The sequence below is a fragment of the Delphinus delphis genome, chromosome 8 (genome assembly GCF_949987515.2).
Source record: "Delphinus delphis chromosome 8, mDelDel1.2, whole genome shotgun sequence".
Classification (NCBI taxonomy): Eukaryota; Metazoa; Chordata; class Mammalia; order Artiodactyla; family Delphinidae; genus Delphinus; species Delphinus delphis.
The window spans coordinates 102,928,055-102,944,993 of NC_082690.1; the positions used below are offsets into that span (position 1 = coordinate 102,928,055).

Below are 16,939 nucleotides of genomic sequence, written 5' to 3' on the forward strand. Positions count from 1 at the left end.
CCACCCTCCTCACCAAGACCAGCCTCTGAAGTGGCCTTAGCCTTCCTCAGGTAGTGGTGACCCCCCAAAACCTCCATGCTGCAAACTCGGGAGGGAAGAGCTGGGTTGGGAGAGGCTGCCAGAGGCTGACAGCAGGATCGATATGCATTTCCTCTGGAAGTCCCTGTCCTTCTGGCTGGCAGCAGCGCCAGGCCAGGAGGCTGCAAGCCCAAGGAGTGTGCCCCCCTCGCTCCTTCCCCCACACCCAGCACTCAGGGCTGCCCCCTCCCTCCCATGATTCTCTGTAGTGAGCTCCCCGTTGCTGGAAGTATACAAGCAGAGGATGAAAGACCACCTGTCAAGCAAGGGAAATTCAGCTGCGGGCTGAAGGCTATGGCTATACATGACCACCAGGCTCAGCAATTCTACTTTCAAGTTTTAGGCCCCCAAGATTCTGGACTCCTAGAGATTCTAGACCTCCCCCCAAAACTCTCTGTTCCACGGTTTCCTGGTTCTAAGGCTCTATCCCCCACAATTCTACCTCCCCCCAAGATTCCAGACACATGAGATTCCAGATCTCCCAAGATTCTCTGACTACAGAGTTTCCTGCGCCACAGTTCTAGTCCCTGTGCTTACGGACCCCTGCCCTCTGCCCCCGCGAGGATTCTAGGCACTGATAGTCCAGGTTAATTACTTGGGCCTTTATTCCGTCTGGAAAACACAAATATTCACAAGAATCTGTACAACCTTAGGGACACCAGCCCTGGCCCTGCCCTCAGCTGCATGCCACCCTCACACCCCGCCCCCCAGCCCCGGCCTGCCGCCACAGCGCCCCAGGCTCCCTGCTCTGGTCCAAGTCTTTTCTCCAAAGCAGGCATGAGTGCTTGATCCAGTCACAGCTGGGAAGAAGAAAACAGAGGTTGTGAGGAAGACCCTCCCCACTCCCCCAAAAAGCAGGATTCCACCTGGCCTGGGCCATTTGGACAGAGCGCCCGTCCCACCCATCCCCCCATTGCCCCAGCCCTGAGTGGGGAGGCTCTGCCCAGGCTGCAGGGGGGCTCACCATCAATTACAAGTGGATGTCAAACACGCCATCCTCCACCGTCTGAACCTCCTCCTCTCGGATCTCTGCAGGGAGGGGGGTGTCACAGGACCAATTCCTGGGTCCCTGTGCCCTCAGCAGCCCTTCCCCCCATCACTGGAGGCACCCGGCCCCATCCCAGAAGCAGAACCATCCACAATCATTCACTGAATGACCAAAAGGCCCAATTTTTGAGGCTCTTTTTCTAAATTTTCATTTTGCCACAGCTTTTTTGCAGCCACAGATTTATCGGTGCGGTTTGCTTAAATGTCAGTTTTGTGTGTGTTTTACATTTTAGACCCCAGCACTTCTGGAAGGCTCAATGCAAATGGTTTCATCTTTTCTGTATCTGAGAACTTATGCCCTGTGCCTGCCTCTATTTTTGAGGACTTATGCCAGTCTGAACAGTTGTGGTCAACTGCCTTAGACCCCAGTTGAACATGGTTGTTCAGAGTGTTCTCAGCAAAATAATCATTTGAGGAATTGTCATTCAGAAAACTGACCTAGAACCACCAATGGCCCCAAGAGAGCTGCTGGGAGCTTTGGGAGGCAAGGGACTTTTCTCAGAATAGCCTCCAAAGCAGCCAAAAAGGGAAACACAGGCAAATGGCTCACAAAACTCCCTCTCCAACCCATTGTCAATCCCCCTAACAAAATAAGAGTGCAAATTGAATCTTGAAGTCTCTTTCACGTTTACTCTTTTTTATTTATTAGTCTCTGTCCTCCTCAGCCTCAGAGGGTTGAGGGCTCCCTGGTCACCTTCTGACACCCTTACCTGTCCAGCCCTTCTCCATCACCCTACCAAAATAAGACAATTACAAACTCTGCAATAATTTCCATCCTGGAGAAAGTAATACTATGCCACCATGGCCTTGCTTCCCTCCCTCCACAGGCCAGTACAAAAAGAGACCCCTTCTTACCTGGAGGCCGGGAGCCTCGCCTGCCAGGGCGGGGCAGGGAGAAGCTGAAGGCGCGATGGTGGGTATGTGTGGGTGAGGGTGAGGGTGCAGACCCCTCCAGACTCACACTCTGGGCCCGGCGCCGGCACTCAACTGACAGACGATCCTTGCACTGCTTGTGGCAGTTAACACCACAGGCTGGGGAGGCAGATGGGGAGCCCAGCCAGATCAACTGATCAGAATACCCTTCACCCCATTCCACAGGCCTGCACCTCTCCCCAGGTCCCTTTGCTCCTGAGCAGCTGCCCCACCAAAACAAGAGCCTCCTTTCCAAGTGCCTCTTCATCCTACTCGGCAGTCTGTGCCCTCTCCAAAGCTCCCTGTTCCTGGGCAGCTGCCTCACCAAAATAAAGGCCCTGGTTTTTGTTTGTTTGTTTGTTGTTGGTTGTTTTTTGGGTTTTTGGTTTGCTTGTTTTGGTTTTTGGTTTCTGGGGGGTTTTTTTGGCAAAACTGCGAGGCAGGCGGGATCTTACTTCCCAGACCAGGGGTCGAACCCACACCCCCTGCAGTGGAAGCACGGAGTCTTACCCACTGGATGGCCAGGGAAGTCCCAACAAAAGTCCCGTTAAAGGCTACCCCCTTCACATCAATCAGCATGCCTCTTTGGCTCTAAGGTACTTCACTCCTTGGCAATTACCCCACCAAAATGAGAATATTCACCCAGATAGTAACTCTTCCCAAAAAACTCAGCCCAGCAGCCTTGCAACTCCATCTCACCTCGGCATTTGAGGCCCTGCTTGTAGATGCCCAGGATCTGAAATAGAGGAGGGGCCGTAGTAGGGGGGAGGGGTTTAGAGGGGATGACTCTACTTCCTTTCCATGGGCAGGGAGTGGGACTGACCCTTTCTGGAGCCTTAGGGCCCCCCTCAGGGTTTTGTTCAGAACAGCAAGAGGGGAGGCAGGTGGAATTAAGGTTTGCCTAGGCTGAGAAGGCTCTGGCAGGGGCGGGGCCAGAAGGGAGGGTGGGCGTGGATGGGGCGGGGCCGGTGCTGGAGGGGTGTGGCTTGGGCGGGGGCTCACCAGGGCCTTGCAGTGGCGGCAGGCGACCGGGCGCAAGGAGTTGCTCTCGTGGAAGTTGTGTACGAAGCCCATGCGGCCGCCCAGCACAGAGCTGGAGCGCAGAAAGTAGGAGACCATCTCCTCCTTGCTGATGCAGCCATCCCTGTCCGGGAAGGGGGAGGGCCTCAGCTCTGGGGGCCTCCCTGGGACCACCCACCACCAGCTTAACCCATCCCACTGGGAAAAACCCCTACCAAGTTAAAGGTCCTCACCGACTCCTGATTTTGGACCCCTGGTGCAGGAAAGAGAAAGAACACTAGACTTGGAGTCAGGCAGATGTAGTAGCTGTTACTAACTAGTTGTGTGGTCTTGGGCAAGTCAATTGCCCTGGGTTTCCTCCCTGGAAAAATGGGGATCATAATTCCTGCCCTGCTCACTTCACAGAGTTGGTGTGTAAACTAAAATTGCTCTGCACTTCCCCATGGGATTATCAGCTTCTGTTTCCCAAAGTGAGCTCTGTGGAACACCAGTCCGGAGCCCTGAGAATTAAGAGATCTCTGATGAGTTTGGGGACCAGGTAAGATTGGGAAAAGCTGCACCTGTCTCACTCTTGCATAATCCTGCCAGAAAGGTAATCCAGGGCTTCCCCACGGAGCCCTTGTTTTTCATCCATTCACATATTTTAGGGAAAGAGTGAGCACGTGCTCTGGAGATGGACAGAACTCAGTTCAAATTTGGGCTCTACTTCTTCTCTGTGTGACTTCAAGCCCCATCCCTCGGTTTCCTCTTCTATAAATGGGGACGATGATAGTTCCTACACCTCAGAGGCCTTTGGGTAAGGCTTAAATGAGATAGTGCACATGGAACATTGACAACAGCATCTGTAATGGTTAATAGATGCTGGGTCACTGGGAGCTATTTCCACCAGGGGTGGCCCTTGTCGGAAACGCCTGCCCATTGTATTTACGTGATCCAGGTTGTCCTTCAAATCAGTGGTACATTGGGACGACTGATGGTTTATGAAAATATGTAAACCTAGGCTCCTATCTCACACTGTTCATGAAAACTTAATTCCCACTAAATTCAGAACACTAATGTAAAACATAAGAATTTCAAAGTATCTGAAAAGGTATAAGGGAAGAATTTTGTAATCTTGAGGGGATGAAGGCCTTTCTACGCATAACACAAATCCGAGAAGCCATAAAGGAAAAGACTGACATATTGAGCACACATTTTAAAAAAATTTTATATGGAAAAGGACAACATAAATGACAGACTGGGAGAAAATATTTGCAAACATATTCAACACCAAGGGTTAATATCCATTAACAGAGATTCTAGAAATCAATGAGAAAAAGACTCACAAACCCAGTGGAATAATGGACAAAGGACATGAACAGGTAATTTACAGAAGAAATAGAAGTGGCCAGTAAACATATGAAGATCTCCTACCCCCACTAGTATTAAAGAAATGCAGATTTAACCAAGACGCCATTTGCCAATTAGACTGGCAAAATTGTAAAGCTTATTATAGCATCCACTGTTGGCAAGGAAGTTGGGAAATGGGCACTCGTTCACTGCTGATGGGAGTGCAAGCTGGCACAACCTTGCCTGAGGTCACCTTGGCAGTCTCTCTTCTAATTTAGAATGTGCATATCTTTTGATCCAATTATCCCACTTCTAGGAATTTCTCCTACAAAAATAGTGGTCTGAGTGCATGGGTACAAAGATGTTCACAGTAGCATGGTGGATATTAATAGCGAAAAACTGGGAACAGTCTACGTGTCCATCAGCAGGAGAATGGTGAGGCAAATGATGGCCCAGCCACACAGTGTAATACTCTGCAGCTGTTCTAAAGAATGAGGTAGTTCTGCATGAATCGGCCTGGAAAGATGTCCATGATGAGGGTTTAAGTGGAAAACAAAAGTAAAAAAACACAAAGCATGCAGTTCTGTCAAGACAGTGATTTAAAAACAAAAACAAAAAACCCTGAAAACCCTACTGCCACAAATACCCAGATGCTGCTTAAAATATATCAAAAATTGCTTTAAATGCATAGGTGAGTTTGTAAGAACGGAATCCCCCAAGTTTCAGAAACAAAGAGAGATCTTCGAATTGATTCAGTGAGCTGTGGCTGCCCCAGGAGCCGGGTGCTGGATTTTGATACCTGCCTGGGGCCTGCAGGAGGTGGGGAGTTAAGGCTGAGACGCCTGCATGAAGCTGACGCCTTGAAGGTCTCCAAGGGCTGCACCCTCCCTAAAAGTGTGGCCTGGAAAAACTCCACCCTAACGCAGGGAGGTGACAGGGAACTGTTTTCAACTCAGAGAAAACTCTGTTTTCAACTATTTGTTCCCAACGCTGGGAGGAGAAACAAAGCAACTACAATGAACGCCACTGGCGGAACTAGATTTATACCATCATCCTGTTTGTCTATGAAACAGACACAGACAAATTCGCTAACAATTTGCAACACGCATGAAAAAAAGACTGGAAAGATACAGGCATTGCCACACCAGTAATGTTACTAACATAGTTACTAATGACAACCTCTGAGTGGGAAAGGAGGGAGGGAATTTTCACTTCTTACCTTTTACACTTTGCTCACTATAAATCTATTTTGCTACCTGGATTTTTTTTTAACCAGGCATTTTTATAATATGGGAAAAACCCCAGCTTTTTGAAATATGGATAACATTGAAAAGTAAATCGACCTGGGATGGACTATAAATTTTGATTGGAATTTTGTCCGCTCAGCAAAGCCAGGGTGCGAACATGGGTGCATGTTTAACCTACTCCAGAGAACCAGCTGCTTGTCCAAATTGTCAGCATGTGAATTGTGAATTGTTGATAAGCAAGTGGGTGCTGCGAATTGCGGGCCTTTCTTATCTATTCATGAGGACAGGCTACCCAGGAGTTCGCCGTGCCCACGCCTTTTGCCAGCTGTGAGCTCCACAAATAAGATAGCATTTATGTAGCCACAGTCCCCAGGCCACCGTCTTTGCAAGATTCAGGTGGAGTCCCCCCACCCCCTCTTCGGTCTGAATAAGTGAGGTAACCCTGTGCCTCTGCAGCTGGAAGCCTCCCCGAAAATAAGAGCCCCTCCCCACATGGGTGGCTTCCTCCCTCAAGATCATCTGGTTCAATGTCCTCATCTTGCACGGGAGGAAACTAAAACCCAAGGGGAAGTGAGTCTGCTTTCCCTCTCCCCCTGCCCCCAGGCCTCCTCACTGGTTCTGGTCGAAGTCCCCAAAGGCGCTGAGGTAAGGAAAGTTCCCACGGATGATCTGGAACTCCTCCTGTGAGATGTGGCCGTCCCCATCGACATCGAAGTTCCGGAACACAGACTGGAGTACACAGAGGGACACATGGGGGAGGGGAGGATAAAAGGAGCATTAGCCCCACCCTGCCCACATTCCCAGTCCTAGTGATGAAGGGCGGGCGTCTCAGCCGTGTGCAGCTGTCTGTCTCCCCCACCACCTCCCTTCTCCGTACCCCCATCCCAACCCCACCTATCAGCTGCACCCCGTGCCTTCTGGAGACTGAGTGTTGGCCCTTGAACCTGGCACTGGTGGTGGCTCCCAGGGCAGTGCCCTGGCAAAACTAGCCTTGATTGACCACTACGGACCTGTCCCCCCACCCCGCAGACTCCAGAGCTGGCTGCCACGGAGTCTCACCTCCACCATCTTCTCAATGTGCTCCACCATGAGTGCCTGATCCAGCTTGGGTTTGGCCGCTGAGGTCCACTCCTCCAGCACCGGGGGCCGGGGAGGCGGCGTGCAGCTGGTGGGGCTGGTTGGCTGTGGGAATGGTCGAGGCTGAGAGAGGGCCAGAGGTGAGGAAGCCCAGGGCCCAGTGGAGGAGAGAGGGCAAGCCCTGGGGACAAGGAAGCCTGCCCAACGAGCAGGATGGGTGAGGTAGCCTCTAATCTTGGAACTCCCAGGAGGGCAGAGGTGGGGGAGGAAGAGGATGGGCCGAGTGGGTACGCAGCGATTCCGTCCCTCACCGAGGACTTGGAGCGCGGTTCCCGCTGCAGGGACAGCTGGTAGAGCTCATCCTCTGTCTGATACTGATCCAGAGACACCTGGGACATACAGGTCTGATCACGCCCACTGGCCTCCGCTGCTCTCAGGAGCCCACTGCCCAGAACTCAGACCCACAGGTCCACCTAGAGGTCGCAGCCCAGCCCCGAGCCTGGCCCAGAAGCTAGACTCAGGACGAAGGCCAGCTTAGAACACATCCCAGCAACCACACGCCAGCCTAGCACACAGACCAGAACCTGTATCTCGGCCCCAAACCTTGAACACAAGGCACTGTCAAGATCTCAGCCGAGACTCCAGGTCGCAACCCAGCTGAGAGCTCTGAGATTCCCGCCAACATAGAACCCCGCCCAGCCACCAGACTCCAGCTCAGATTGACCCCGCCCAGCCACCAGACTCCAGCTCAGATTCCAATCCCCATCTCAGTCCGGAACCTAGAAACAGGTAAGACTTCACACCAAGCCTTAAAACCTAAGCCCCAGCCCAACGATCAGAACCTAGTCCAGATCTGGACTAGAACCCAACTCCTACGCTAGGGCTCAAAACCAAGTCAAAGACCAAGCCCAGAAACTCAGAGCTCAGGGCCATGTTTAAAAGCCGCCCCTGGGGAACTCCCTGGCAGTCCGGGGTTAGGACTCGGCCCTCTCACTGCCGAGGGTGCGGGTTCCATCCCTGGTCAGGGAACTAAGATCCCACAAGCCACGAAGCACAGCCAAAAACTAAAAATTAAAAAAATAAAATAAAAGCCACCCCTACACCCAGAATCCAGAGTCTGACCCCAAACCTTGAACACAGCCCACTGCTAGGAACTCAACCCAGGGCCCAGGCCCAGCCTCAAGTCCACATGCTAGCCTCAGGGGCCCACAGCCCCATCTGGAGCCTAGAACCCTTCTCCAAGTTCACTCCAGCCTTGGGGCCCAGGCTGGGTGTCAGTTCTTCGATCATAACTGAGAACCCAAGGCCGAGCCTGCAGGACCAGGTGCAGCTGTCGACCCTGCTGCCTGGCCCCTCACCGTCAGCAGGCTCAGCAGGTCGGGGTTGGCTTGCACTGGGGGCTGAAGGCTGGTCACCATGGCCAGCTCCTCCAGGATGCTGAAGAGCTGCTTCATCTTGGCCCCATTAAGTCGGGTCCGGGTGGGGTCCAGCCAGTCAGGCAGCGCCAGCTGCAGGGCCACCAGGTCCTTGAGGTGCACACCCAAGATGGGGAAGCGGAAACCCACGCAGGCTGCCAGCCGGCGCCGGTAGTTGCCATAGTTGCCAGTGGCCGTCACTAGTTCTGTCAGACCTTCCCAGAGCTGGGGGACAAAGGGCAGAGGGTCACACACACACACACACACACACACACACACACACACACACACACACATCACGTACACATCACATATCTCAAGCTCAGCTCTCCTTCCCCTGCCCAGCCCTGGAAATGTGGGAGAGGATGTGGAGTCAGGGTCAGGGATGGGTGAAAGGTCAAAAGCCTCCCTCACTATCCCCCAACACTGGCTCCCTTAGCCCCTGGGAATCAGAATTCATAGGTCACGAGTTCAAAGGGACACCCACTACCAAATACCACACCTCTACACCAGGCCTGGGCACAGATTATCATCAACATTTAACAGAAGAGGGGACTTCCCTGGTGGTCCAGTGGTAAAGAACCCACCTTCCAATGCAGGGGACACGGGTTTGATCCTTGGTCAGGGAGCTAAGATCCCACATGCCGCGAGGCATCTAGGCCCCTGTGCCGCAACTACTGAGCTCGCGTGCCTCAACAAGAGAGCCTGCGTGCCGCAAACTACAGAGCCCAGCGCTCTGGAACCTGTGCGCCACAACTAGAGAGAAGCCCGCACGCCACAATGAAGAGCCCACGTCGCAACAAAAGATCCCGCAAGCTTCAATGAAGACCCCACGTGCCGCAGCTAAGACCCGACACAGCCAAAAACATAAAGAAAATAAATAAATAAATAATTTTTTAAAAAACCATTTCACAGGAGAGGAAACTGAGGATCAGGGAGGCAGAGCAGCACAGGACGATGATTTCGAAGAATATTCTTAGTGGTATCATTCGTAACAGCCCAAACTGGAAAAACCCCAAATGTTCAATAGTAGAGGAGATACACAAATCGGGGTGGACTAAAACATTATACGGTAACGGAAGTGAATGAACAATTGCTCCACATAACAGAATGTAAGAATGAAAGAAGCAAGGAGTAAAATCACGTATACAACACGATTCCATTCATAGGAGGTTCAAAAACAGGCAACAAGAAACGCACATGCTTTTGGGATGCATGCACAGGTGGTAAAGCTATCAAGAAAAACAAGGTCAGGAATTCCCTGGTGGTCCAGTGGTTAGGATTCTGAGCTTTCACTGCAGGGAGCACGGGTTTGGGGACTAAGATCCCACATGCCGCGCAGTATGGCCAAAATAAATGAATAAATAAATAAAAATTTTTAAAAAGAAAGAAAGAAAAGCAAGGTCATCATCCTTAGGAATGTTATGACATTGTTTGCCTCTGATGAGGACGGAGTTATGCGCTAAGGTGCTGCGAGCTTCGGGGGCTGGCAGTGTTCTACTTCTTGACCTGAGTGGTAGTTACACAGGCGTTTTCTAATTTTTTTTAACTGTACCTATGTTCTATAGACTTTTCTATATGTATGTCACCAGTTATGTTTTTTAAAATAAAATAGGGACTTCCCTGGTGGTCCCGTGGTTAAGACTCGGTGCTTCCACTGCAGGGGGCACGGGTTTGATCCCTGGTCAGGGAACTAAGATCCCACATGTGTGCGGCACGACCAAATAAAATAAAATAAAATAAAATAAGCAGGGGAAGAGTAAAGCACGAGCTTTGAAGTTCGGCAGACCTGTGAGACTCCACTCTGCTGCTTTCACTGTGCAACTGGAAAAGGATTTAACCCCCAGACTCAGTTTCCTCATTTATCAAATGAAGAGGGAGTGCCCAGCCCCCAGCACTGCTGGGAGTTCTCAGCGAGGCCAGCCCTGGGAAGGCTGACCAGGCCATTCCCCTGACCCCCCGAGTCTCAAGCACCTTGATGGTCTCTGGGCTCACGTGGCTGTGGGTCTCCTTGAGGCGGGAGATGGAGCTGTGGCTCAGGCCCCCGACCACCGCCATCAGCGTGTTGAAATTCTGCAGCTCCAGGAGTTTCTGGGGAATAAATGGAGAGAGATGAGGCAGTGAGTCACTGAGTGGGCCCAGAATTTGGCTCAGCTTTTCTGGAGAAGACCTGGCAGTGGGTTAGGGGAAAGGAGGGACTCAGCCCTACTGGCAATTTGGGAGGTTGGGGGGAAGGGGAGGAGCAGGCACCTCTGCAACGTGGACGAAGTGTGTGATGACCAGGGCCCGCTGCGGGGCTGTGGGCTTGCTGAGAATCATGAGTTGCACCCACTGCGAGACACTGTTGAAGAGGGAGATGAATCGCTCCAGGACAGGGTTGTCCACGGTGCAGCCGTGAGTCACAAAACTGTGATAGTCCTGGAACTGCAGGCACAGTGGCCTCAGCACCCTGGGGCCCCTCCCCTCACCAATGGCCGCTCCTCATCCTCCAGCGGCCCTTTGGTGGTTACATTGAAACCCCAGACCCACCCTGTGACCCCACCTATCCCAGAGACCCTGCCCCTCCTGGCACCCCCTCCCCAGCCCACACCCGCTCCCTGACTGAAGGCCATTGGGCCGCACCAGGATCTTGCAAAAGGAGCAATATTCCAAGTAGGTGAGATGTGCTGCCAGCTCCATGGGGTCCAGGTGGTCGAACAACAGGGACATCTTGCGCTTTTTCTGTTCCACAGGGTTCCTCTGGGTCACCTGCCGATTCCACTTGTAGGTGGGGCTGGGGGAGTGGGGCGGGGCAGTGAGTCCTTTGCTGGAGATGCCCCACCCCTCATGGCCCTACACTCATGCCACTCACGCTGACCGCGAGACACTGTGCAGAGCACGAATGTCCCCAGTCCCAGCACCTCCTGCAATCTCCCCCTCATCACACACTCAACACAGATTTATGGAAGACCTACTCTGTGCCAGGCACTGTGCTAGGCGCTGGGGGTACAGAGATGAGCAAGACACGGTTCCTGCCCCCGAGGAGCTCACAGTCTACTGAGGGAGACAGACACAGAAACAAACAATCACGAAATAGCGTGGCACAAGTGTGGAGGTCTTTGGGCAGAGGTCTGCACGAAGTGTCATGGAGGAACAGAGGCAGGAATGACAAATTCTGCCCTGAAAGAGTCCACAGACACTCCACACTTGTGCTAAGTTTTGATAACACGGAGGAGGAGGCAAGGGGACATGAGCAAAGTGCCATGGTGGGAAAGGATGCAGGAGCTGCAGAATGGTGAGTGGACCCGTGCAGCTGCAGTATGAGGTGCCTGGTATGGGGTGGTGGGCTGTGGAAGATGAGGCAGGAATGCCAAGCTGGCCTGAGACTATGAAAGGCCTTAATCCCCAGCCGAGGCATTTTGAAGACGATAGGAAGCCATAGAAGGTTTTTAAGCAAGAGTGACATGACCCTCACCCATTCAATTCGACAAACATTTATTAAGTGCAGATGGTGTAGGATGCTGAGTGCCCTGCCCAGCCCTCCGAGCTCCCCCCACGCACACGCTCTCGATGTTGATGAGGCTGCTGTGCCGGCGGTTCCCTTCTTGGTCTAGCAGAGCCTTCAGCTCCTTGATCTGCTCAGCGAGCTCAGGATTCAAATCAAACTCTGCTGGGAATGCTGAGATCCAGTACCTGGTGGAGGTTCAGAGTCACTCAAGGCAGCCCTTCCCCCACCATCCCCTAGGACTGTAGTCCCCCAGAGAGGGGGAAAGAGCCTCGAACTGTGGTTCCCCTTGCCCAGCTCTTTCCTTCCCTACCCGCACTGGGCAGATCAGAAAACAGGGACCGGGCCAGGACCAGGAAGGGGCAAGCCTGCGGCAGCACCACCACCATGGACAGAGCCAGGTTCAAACCCACATGACCAGCTTCCAGAACGAGCTATTTCCACTCCTTCAGGCCAGTCTGAAGCCTGAGATAAGGGAGGAGAGGAGGGGACAGAGCCCCAAGAGGAAGACTCACCTGACCAGATGGCATGTTTTCACCTGAAGCGAACTGGAGTCGTCCTTCCGGGATTGTTGGTAGGTGAAGCAGAGTTAAGGAAAGCAAGCATGGAGACTTACTCGAGAACAGGAGGCGGGGGAGGGAACCCGAGTTCTTGGGGGAGGCTGAGGGCAGGGCCTGGTTCTAGGAGAAATTCTAGGGGTGGGGTCCGGGGCGGGCAGGGCCCAAGCTCTGGAAAGGGGCTGAAAGCAGAGGTGAGGTGTGAGCTTTGGGAGGGTGCCTGGATGGAATGGGGGCCAGATTCTGGGAGAGGCTGAGAGCAGGACCTGGGTTCTGGGAGAGAAGCAAGAGGCAGGACCTGCGCTGGGAGTAGGAACAGGTCCTAGGCTGTGGGGAGGACAGAGCAAGGCCTAGGCTGGGGAGAGACCCGGGGACGGGGCCTTAGGTCTAAGGGGAGGAAAGGGGTGGAGCTTAGGCCCTAGCTGCAGCCTGGGCCAATCCTGAATTCTGTGATGTGGGAGTGGCCCACGCTCTAGGAGCGAAGCCCATCCTCTGCCCGCGCTGGGCAGCGGGGCTCGCTTATGGATGCGGACTGCAGGGCCCTTGGCGAGGCCGGCGAAGGATATACGTACAGCAGTTTTGCCGCCAGCTGAGAGGAAGGGATGTACCAGGGGTGCATCATGAGGAACATGCGCACCAGCTGCGGGTCCCGCACCTTCCCGGAGTCATCTAACTCCGAGGGGTCAAGGAGAAGCGGGTTGACCCTACGTCCCGCAGCTTCGGTCCCTAAACCCTACCCCGCAGCCTGCCGGGTTTCTGGCTCCCGGCCGCCTCCGGCTTTCCCAGGGCTCCGAAACCAGGAGGCAGATTATAAAGTAAAGGTAGGGTGGAAGAGGGATAAGGCAGGATCCGAGGAACTAGAGGAGAGGAGCGTCTGAGTCGGGCCTGTAGTCTGGAGGGGAACCAGCTGGGGCGGAAGGAGACGGGTTCCGCGGGGTCAAGAATCCAGAGGTCATTTCCTGAGTGCCTGGGGAAGGGGCACCCCTTCACCAGATAAGCCACCCCCCATCAGCCGGAAACAGCTTCCAGGCCGCAACAGCGAGTTCCTCCGGATCCCCCGGGGAGACAGATAACGGTCCTCGTGGGTCAGAGTCTAGGGACCCCGTCGCTCCTCCCTTCAACGCTGGTATACTAGGGAAGGGAAACCTTTTCTCTTTCTGCACCGTGTGGATCTCTCTACCCCGGGATGAAGAGGAGACTTTCGCCAAAGAGGCTGCAGGATGCGAGTTGGGCAGAGGTCTGCCCTGGGAGGCAGGGGTCAGGGTTCAGGCTCCCGGCTGGTCTCAGGCTGGGCGTGTCCTCCCGTGCCACTCACCGAAGGCTTCAATGCAACCACGGAGCAGCTCCTCCACCGTGCAGCCCTTGTCCAGGTCCAGGGTGCCCGCCATGGCCTGCGGCGCGGGTAGGCTGGGCCAAGCTGCGCTCCGAGAGCCTCCACGGGGCTCGGACCTGACCCCTGTCCCGGGAGAGACAGATCCGGAGTCTGCGGAGGCGCGGGCCAGGGGCGCGGCCCCGCGGACAGAAATGGGGCGGGGCAGGCACGCCCCCTGCTGGGCAGGGGCGGAGTCGTCCGCCGCGGCCACTCCTGGGGTTAACTGGCCCGGGATGTTGCAACCCACCGGTTGGGAAACGAACTGACCAAGAAGCTTCCGGCCCACCCTTGGAGTCGTGGGAGGGCTGAGGGACTCCCCGGGGATAGGGACGAGCCAGAACTCGGGGGGCTGGTTAGTGTCCCAGCCCCCCTCCCCGCAGGCCCTCTTCTCCTCACGTCCTCTCCCCAGAGGCACCTGCAGCACCCCGCAGCTCAGTTCTGCGCCCCTCCCGCTTCCCTCCCTTCACAGCCTCCCTTCCCCCGCAGGGTTATTTTGGGAACCCAGAGCCTGAGGGGACCTCGGAGGAATTTCTCCCTGGGATGAGAGGGGGGAGGAACCCAGGCGTCCTGCCCGCGTCGCCCCCTCCTGGGCTCCCCGGAAAGGAAGGCGGGGCTGTGGCAGCCCCCAGGGGCCTGCCACTGGGGAGGCGGGCCGGAGCGGAGAGGAACATTCCTGGGGCGGGGGGGTGGGGGGCGGAGAGGGCGGAGCGGGGAACCCACTGCGGCCCGGAGGCGTCAGCGGGAAGCCTGAGCCTGGGAACCGCGCGCTCCCAAGCCACCTCCTCCGTGAAGGCCCCAAGGGTCCCGGCTCAGACCTTCCGCAGGCTATCTTCATCCCCGGACCCTGACGCAGGTCCCCATACTGCACAGTCGAACTGAGTGCACACACAGGCCGTCCACACTCGAGCACAGAGCAGGGTGCCCAGAAGGGGGCGCTAGCACCGTGCGGGGTGGAGAGTGCCTGTACGACTCCACCAGCCGCTCCAGTCACTGGCGGGAATATACGCACCCATGCAGAGACACTCATTCCACACCCGAGACCAGGGACCCACATCGGGGTGCAAGAATGCCTGAGGCTCCCAAGAAGCCGAGCCTCAGGCAATTACCTCCCATACTCTCTCTCTCACACACAATGGCACCCACAGACCTCGCACACCTGAACGAAGGAAACCTCGGACACACATACCCAGCTCTCTACCCCAGAATGCAAACCCGTTGGAGCGGCCGGCTTCCGGCCCTGCTGCTCACTACAGCCAGGCCAGCCTGGAGTTCCGCGGCCACAGCAGCGCGACATCCGCACACGTGTGCACACGCGCAAGGCAGTGCACCTACACGCATGTACACTCTCCCACACATGCACACACCCGGTGGGTATGCACACACGCCCATTCCGCCCCCGCCCCCTTCATCTGCGATCTAGGGCCAGCCCTGCGGCCCCAGCGACCTGACATCCCGTACCCACGGACGCTGGCAAAGCCTTGCCCCACAGAAGGTACCCCGCCCCTACACATACTCCCCCGGGCTGCGGGGGGGGGGGAGCGGGGGGCTCCTCTATGGAGTTCTCTGGTAGACTTTTCCTAGGAGCCACCCAGAGTCATCACCCCCCCGGCTCTCCCGCTTCCTCGCTGTGTGACCTTGAGAGTCACTTGGTCTCTCGAAGCCTCAATTTTCTCATCTGTCAAATGGGGGCTTCGCCGGGGAAGGTCCCGCTGAGACGTGGCTAGGAAGAGCCGGGTGCGCCCCGTTTGCCGCCCCCTCCCGCGCTTGTCCAGGGAGCTTCGGGTCTCTCGGCAGGTCCCTCCTAAGCCCTGACCCGGGCCGCAGATTCCCCACCCACCAACCCACCCGCCGCCCCCAGCCCGTCTGCGCCGCCCTCAAGGGCCCCTAGGGGCCGGGCCTCCTCTGCCCTGAGCACCCCCCCGCCCCGCGCTCATTCACTCACACTTGGGACCCGCGGCAAGAAGCCCGCACCCGGCCCGACTGGCGCCACCTCCGTGCTCTCCCGCCCGCCGACCTCGCTGCGGCTGCGGCTCCCGCCCGCTCTCCGCGCCGCGGCCCCGCTCCCCGCCGCCCCGCCCCCGCGCCGCGGCCGCCCCCTCCTCTCCCCTCCCCTCCCCTCCCCTCCCGCCCCTGCGCCGGGCTCCGCACCGGCGGCTGCGCCTCCCCCATCGGGGGCTCACTCTCGCCCCGCACGCGGCGGTCCCTGCGGCAGCTTAACCCCTGCCCTGCCGCGCCGCCCGGGAGACGAGGGCCGCGGGCGGGGGGGCTGCGCCACGGGCCGCGCCGAGGGTGGGTGAGGGGAGGTCAGGCCGCACGGGACATGGAAGGGGGGAACTAAACCACCGGTCCTCTCCCCCCATCACAGACACCCCCCTGTCCCCCGCCCAGCCTGGTGTGGGGCAGAGGAAGCCGGGAGGGGCAGGAAGCAGACTGCGGTGGGGAAGGGGCGCCCCGCCCAGCCCCCGGCCCGGGTTCCTGTTTTCGAGACAAACCGTTCCCACGGGGCTAACCCGGCCTGGGGCCGGGCGTCTTCCTGCGGGCAGCGGGGGGCACAGGTTGGGTAGAGATCTGGGGCGTGGGCGCGGCGGGTCCTTGTGATAGCCTGGGGGAGGGGCTAGGACAAGGTGGGAACACTTGGGGGAGAGGGGCTTGTGGGGAGGGAGGAATGAAAACGCGGCTACCTGGAGAAGGGGCCTCGAGGTCTGGGGATAGAGGGAGCTCCAGTTCACACAGGAGGGACTGGGGCCCCGGAAGCCTGGCTCCCCATGAGGCCAGATGAAAAGGGGCAGCTGCAAGCGACGGGTGGGTTCTCCGCAGCTAGAAAACTGGAGCCTGGAGGCCTGGCCAACGCCCCCCCCACCCCCCGGCAGAGAGGAACTTGGGAGGGGAAGCCGCAGGCGGTTGGGGTCCCCACAAGCCGGGCCTAGGGGAGCCGGTAACCGTTTCCGGCTGTTCAGGTTCAAACACACTCACTGTGAAACCATCGGGCCCCAAACAAATCTTCTAAGGCTTGCCCCGCCCTGCTACCCGGCTGCGGAGGCAGGACCACCCCCACACCTCAATCTCGGTAAAACGAGACCTACAAACAGGCCCCTTCTGGTCCTTAGTTTCCCCAAGTGAGGAGGGGCAACACCGGCCTAGCCTAGACGGTCTGTGTGTGTCCCCCGCCCTAACACTCTCCTTACTTTGGACCTAGCGCAGCCACCTGCTGAGAGACCCTTAAACGCCGCAGTGGGGCGGGGTTAGGGGCGGAGTCAAGAAGCCGCCAACCACCCAGAGGCTCCTCCCCCTTTTGAGTCTGGCCCCCAACCGCATGGATCTTCAGTAGTCCTGGAGGCCTCGGCCTAAGTCCCAGCTCCCGGCCCGGGTGGGCCCCACCCGGGCGGATGCCACGCCCCCGG

General features: G+C 56.6%; 1 protein-coding gene across 9 annotated transcripts; it reads right to left on the reverse strand.

The window, feature by feature from the left end:
• Positions 1-716: 716 nt before the first annotated feature.
• On the reverse strand, positions 717-16,752 carry RASGRP2 (RAS guanyl releasing protein 2). Of its 9 annotated transcripts, none has more exons than XM_060019175.1 (17): positions 16,724-16,752; positions 13,482-13,622; positions 12,733-12,835; positions 12,125-12,187; positions 11,666-11,797; positions 10,748-10,898; positions 10,376-10,549; positions 10,100-10,216; positions 8,069-8,350; positions 7,022-7,099; positions 6,693-6,815; positions 6,247-6,362; positions 3,040-3,181; positions 2,737-2,773; positions 1,981-2,157; positions 1,043-1,107; positions 717-878 (listed from the first exon to the last, which is right to left on the reverse strand). In XM_060019175.1, exons 2-16 carry the CDS (start codon positions 13,552-13,554, stop codon positions 1,049-1,051), a joined length of 1,827 nt encoding a protein of 608 aa, XP_059875158.1. In that variant the 5' UTR covers positions 13,555-13,622; positions 16,724-16,752; the 3' UTR covers positions 717-878; positions 1,043-1,048. The 9 variants fall into 9 exon arrangements, with proteins under 9 accessions (XP_059875158.1, XP_059875155.1, XP_059875154.1 ...); XM_060019172.1 differs by lacking the exon at positions 16,724-16,752 and adding an exon at positions 16,512-16,608; XM_060019171.1 differs by lacking the exon at positions 16,724-16,752 and adding an exon at positions 16,220-16,407.
• Positions 16,753-16,939: the final 187 nt, after the last annotated feature.

What these genes read in the sequence shown, in the direction of transcription:
- RASGRP2 (XM_060019168.1), bottom strand. Translation starts at nt 14,832, where the DNA reads ATGTCGCGCTGCTGTGGCCGCGGAACTCCAGGCTGGCCTGGCTGTAGT. An exon ending in ATTCTGGGGTAGAGAGCTGG is followed by an intron (nt 13,623 to 14,724) that starts GTATGTGTGTCC and finishes CTCCCGGGACAG; the next exon opens with GGGTCAGGTCCGAGCCCCGT. An exon ending in AAAACATGCCATCTGGTCAG is followed by an intron (nt 11,798 to 12,124) that starts GTGAGTCTTCCT and finishes AACCTCCACCAG; the next exon opens with GTACTGGATCTCAGCATTCC.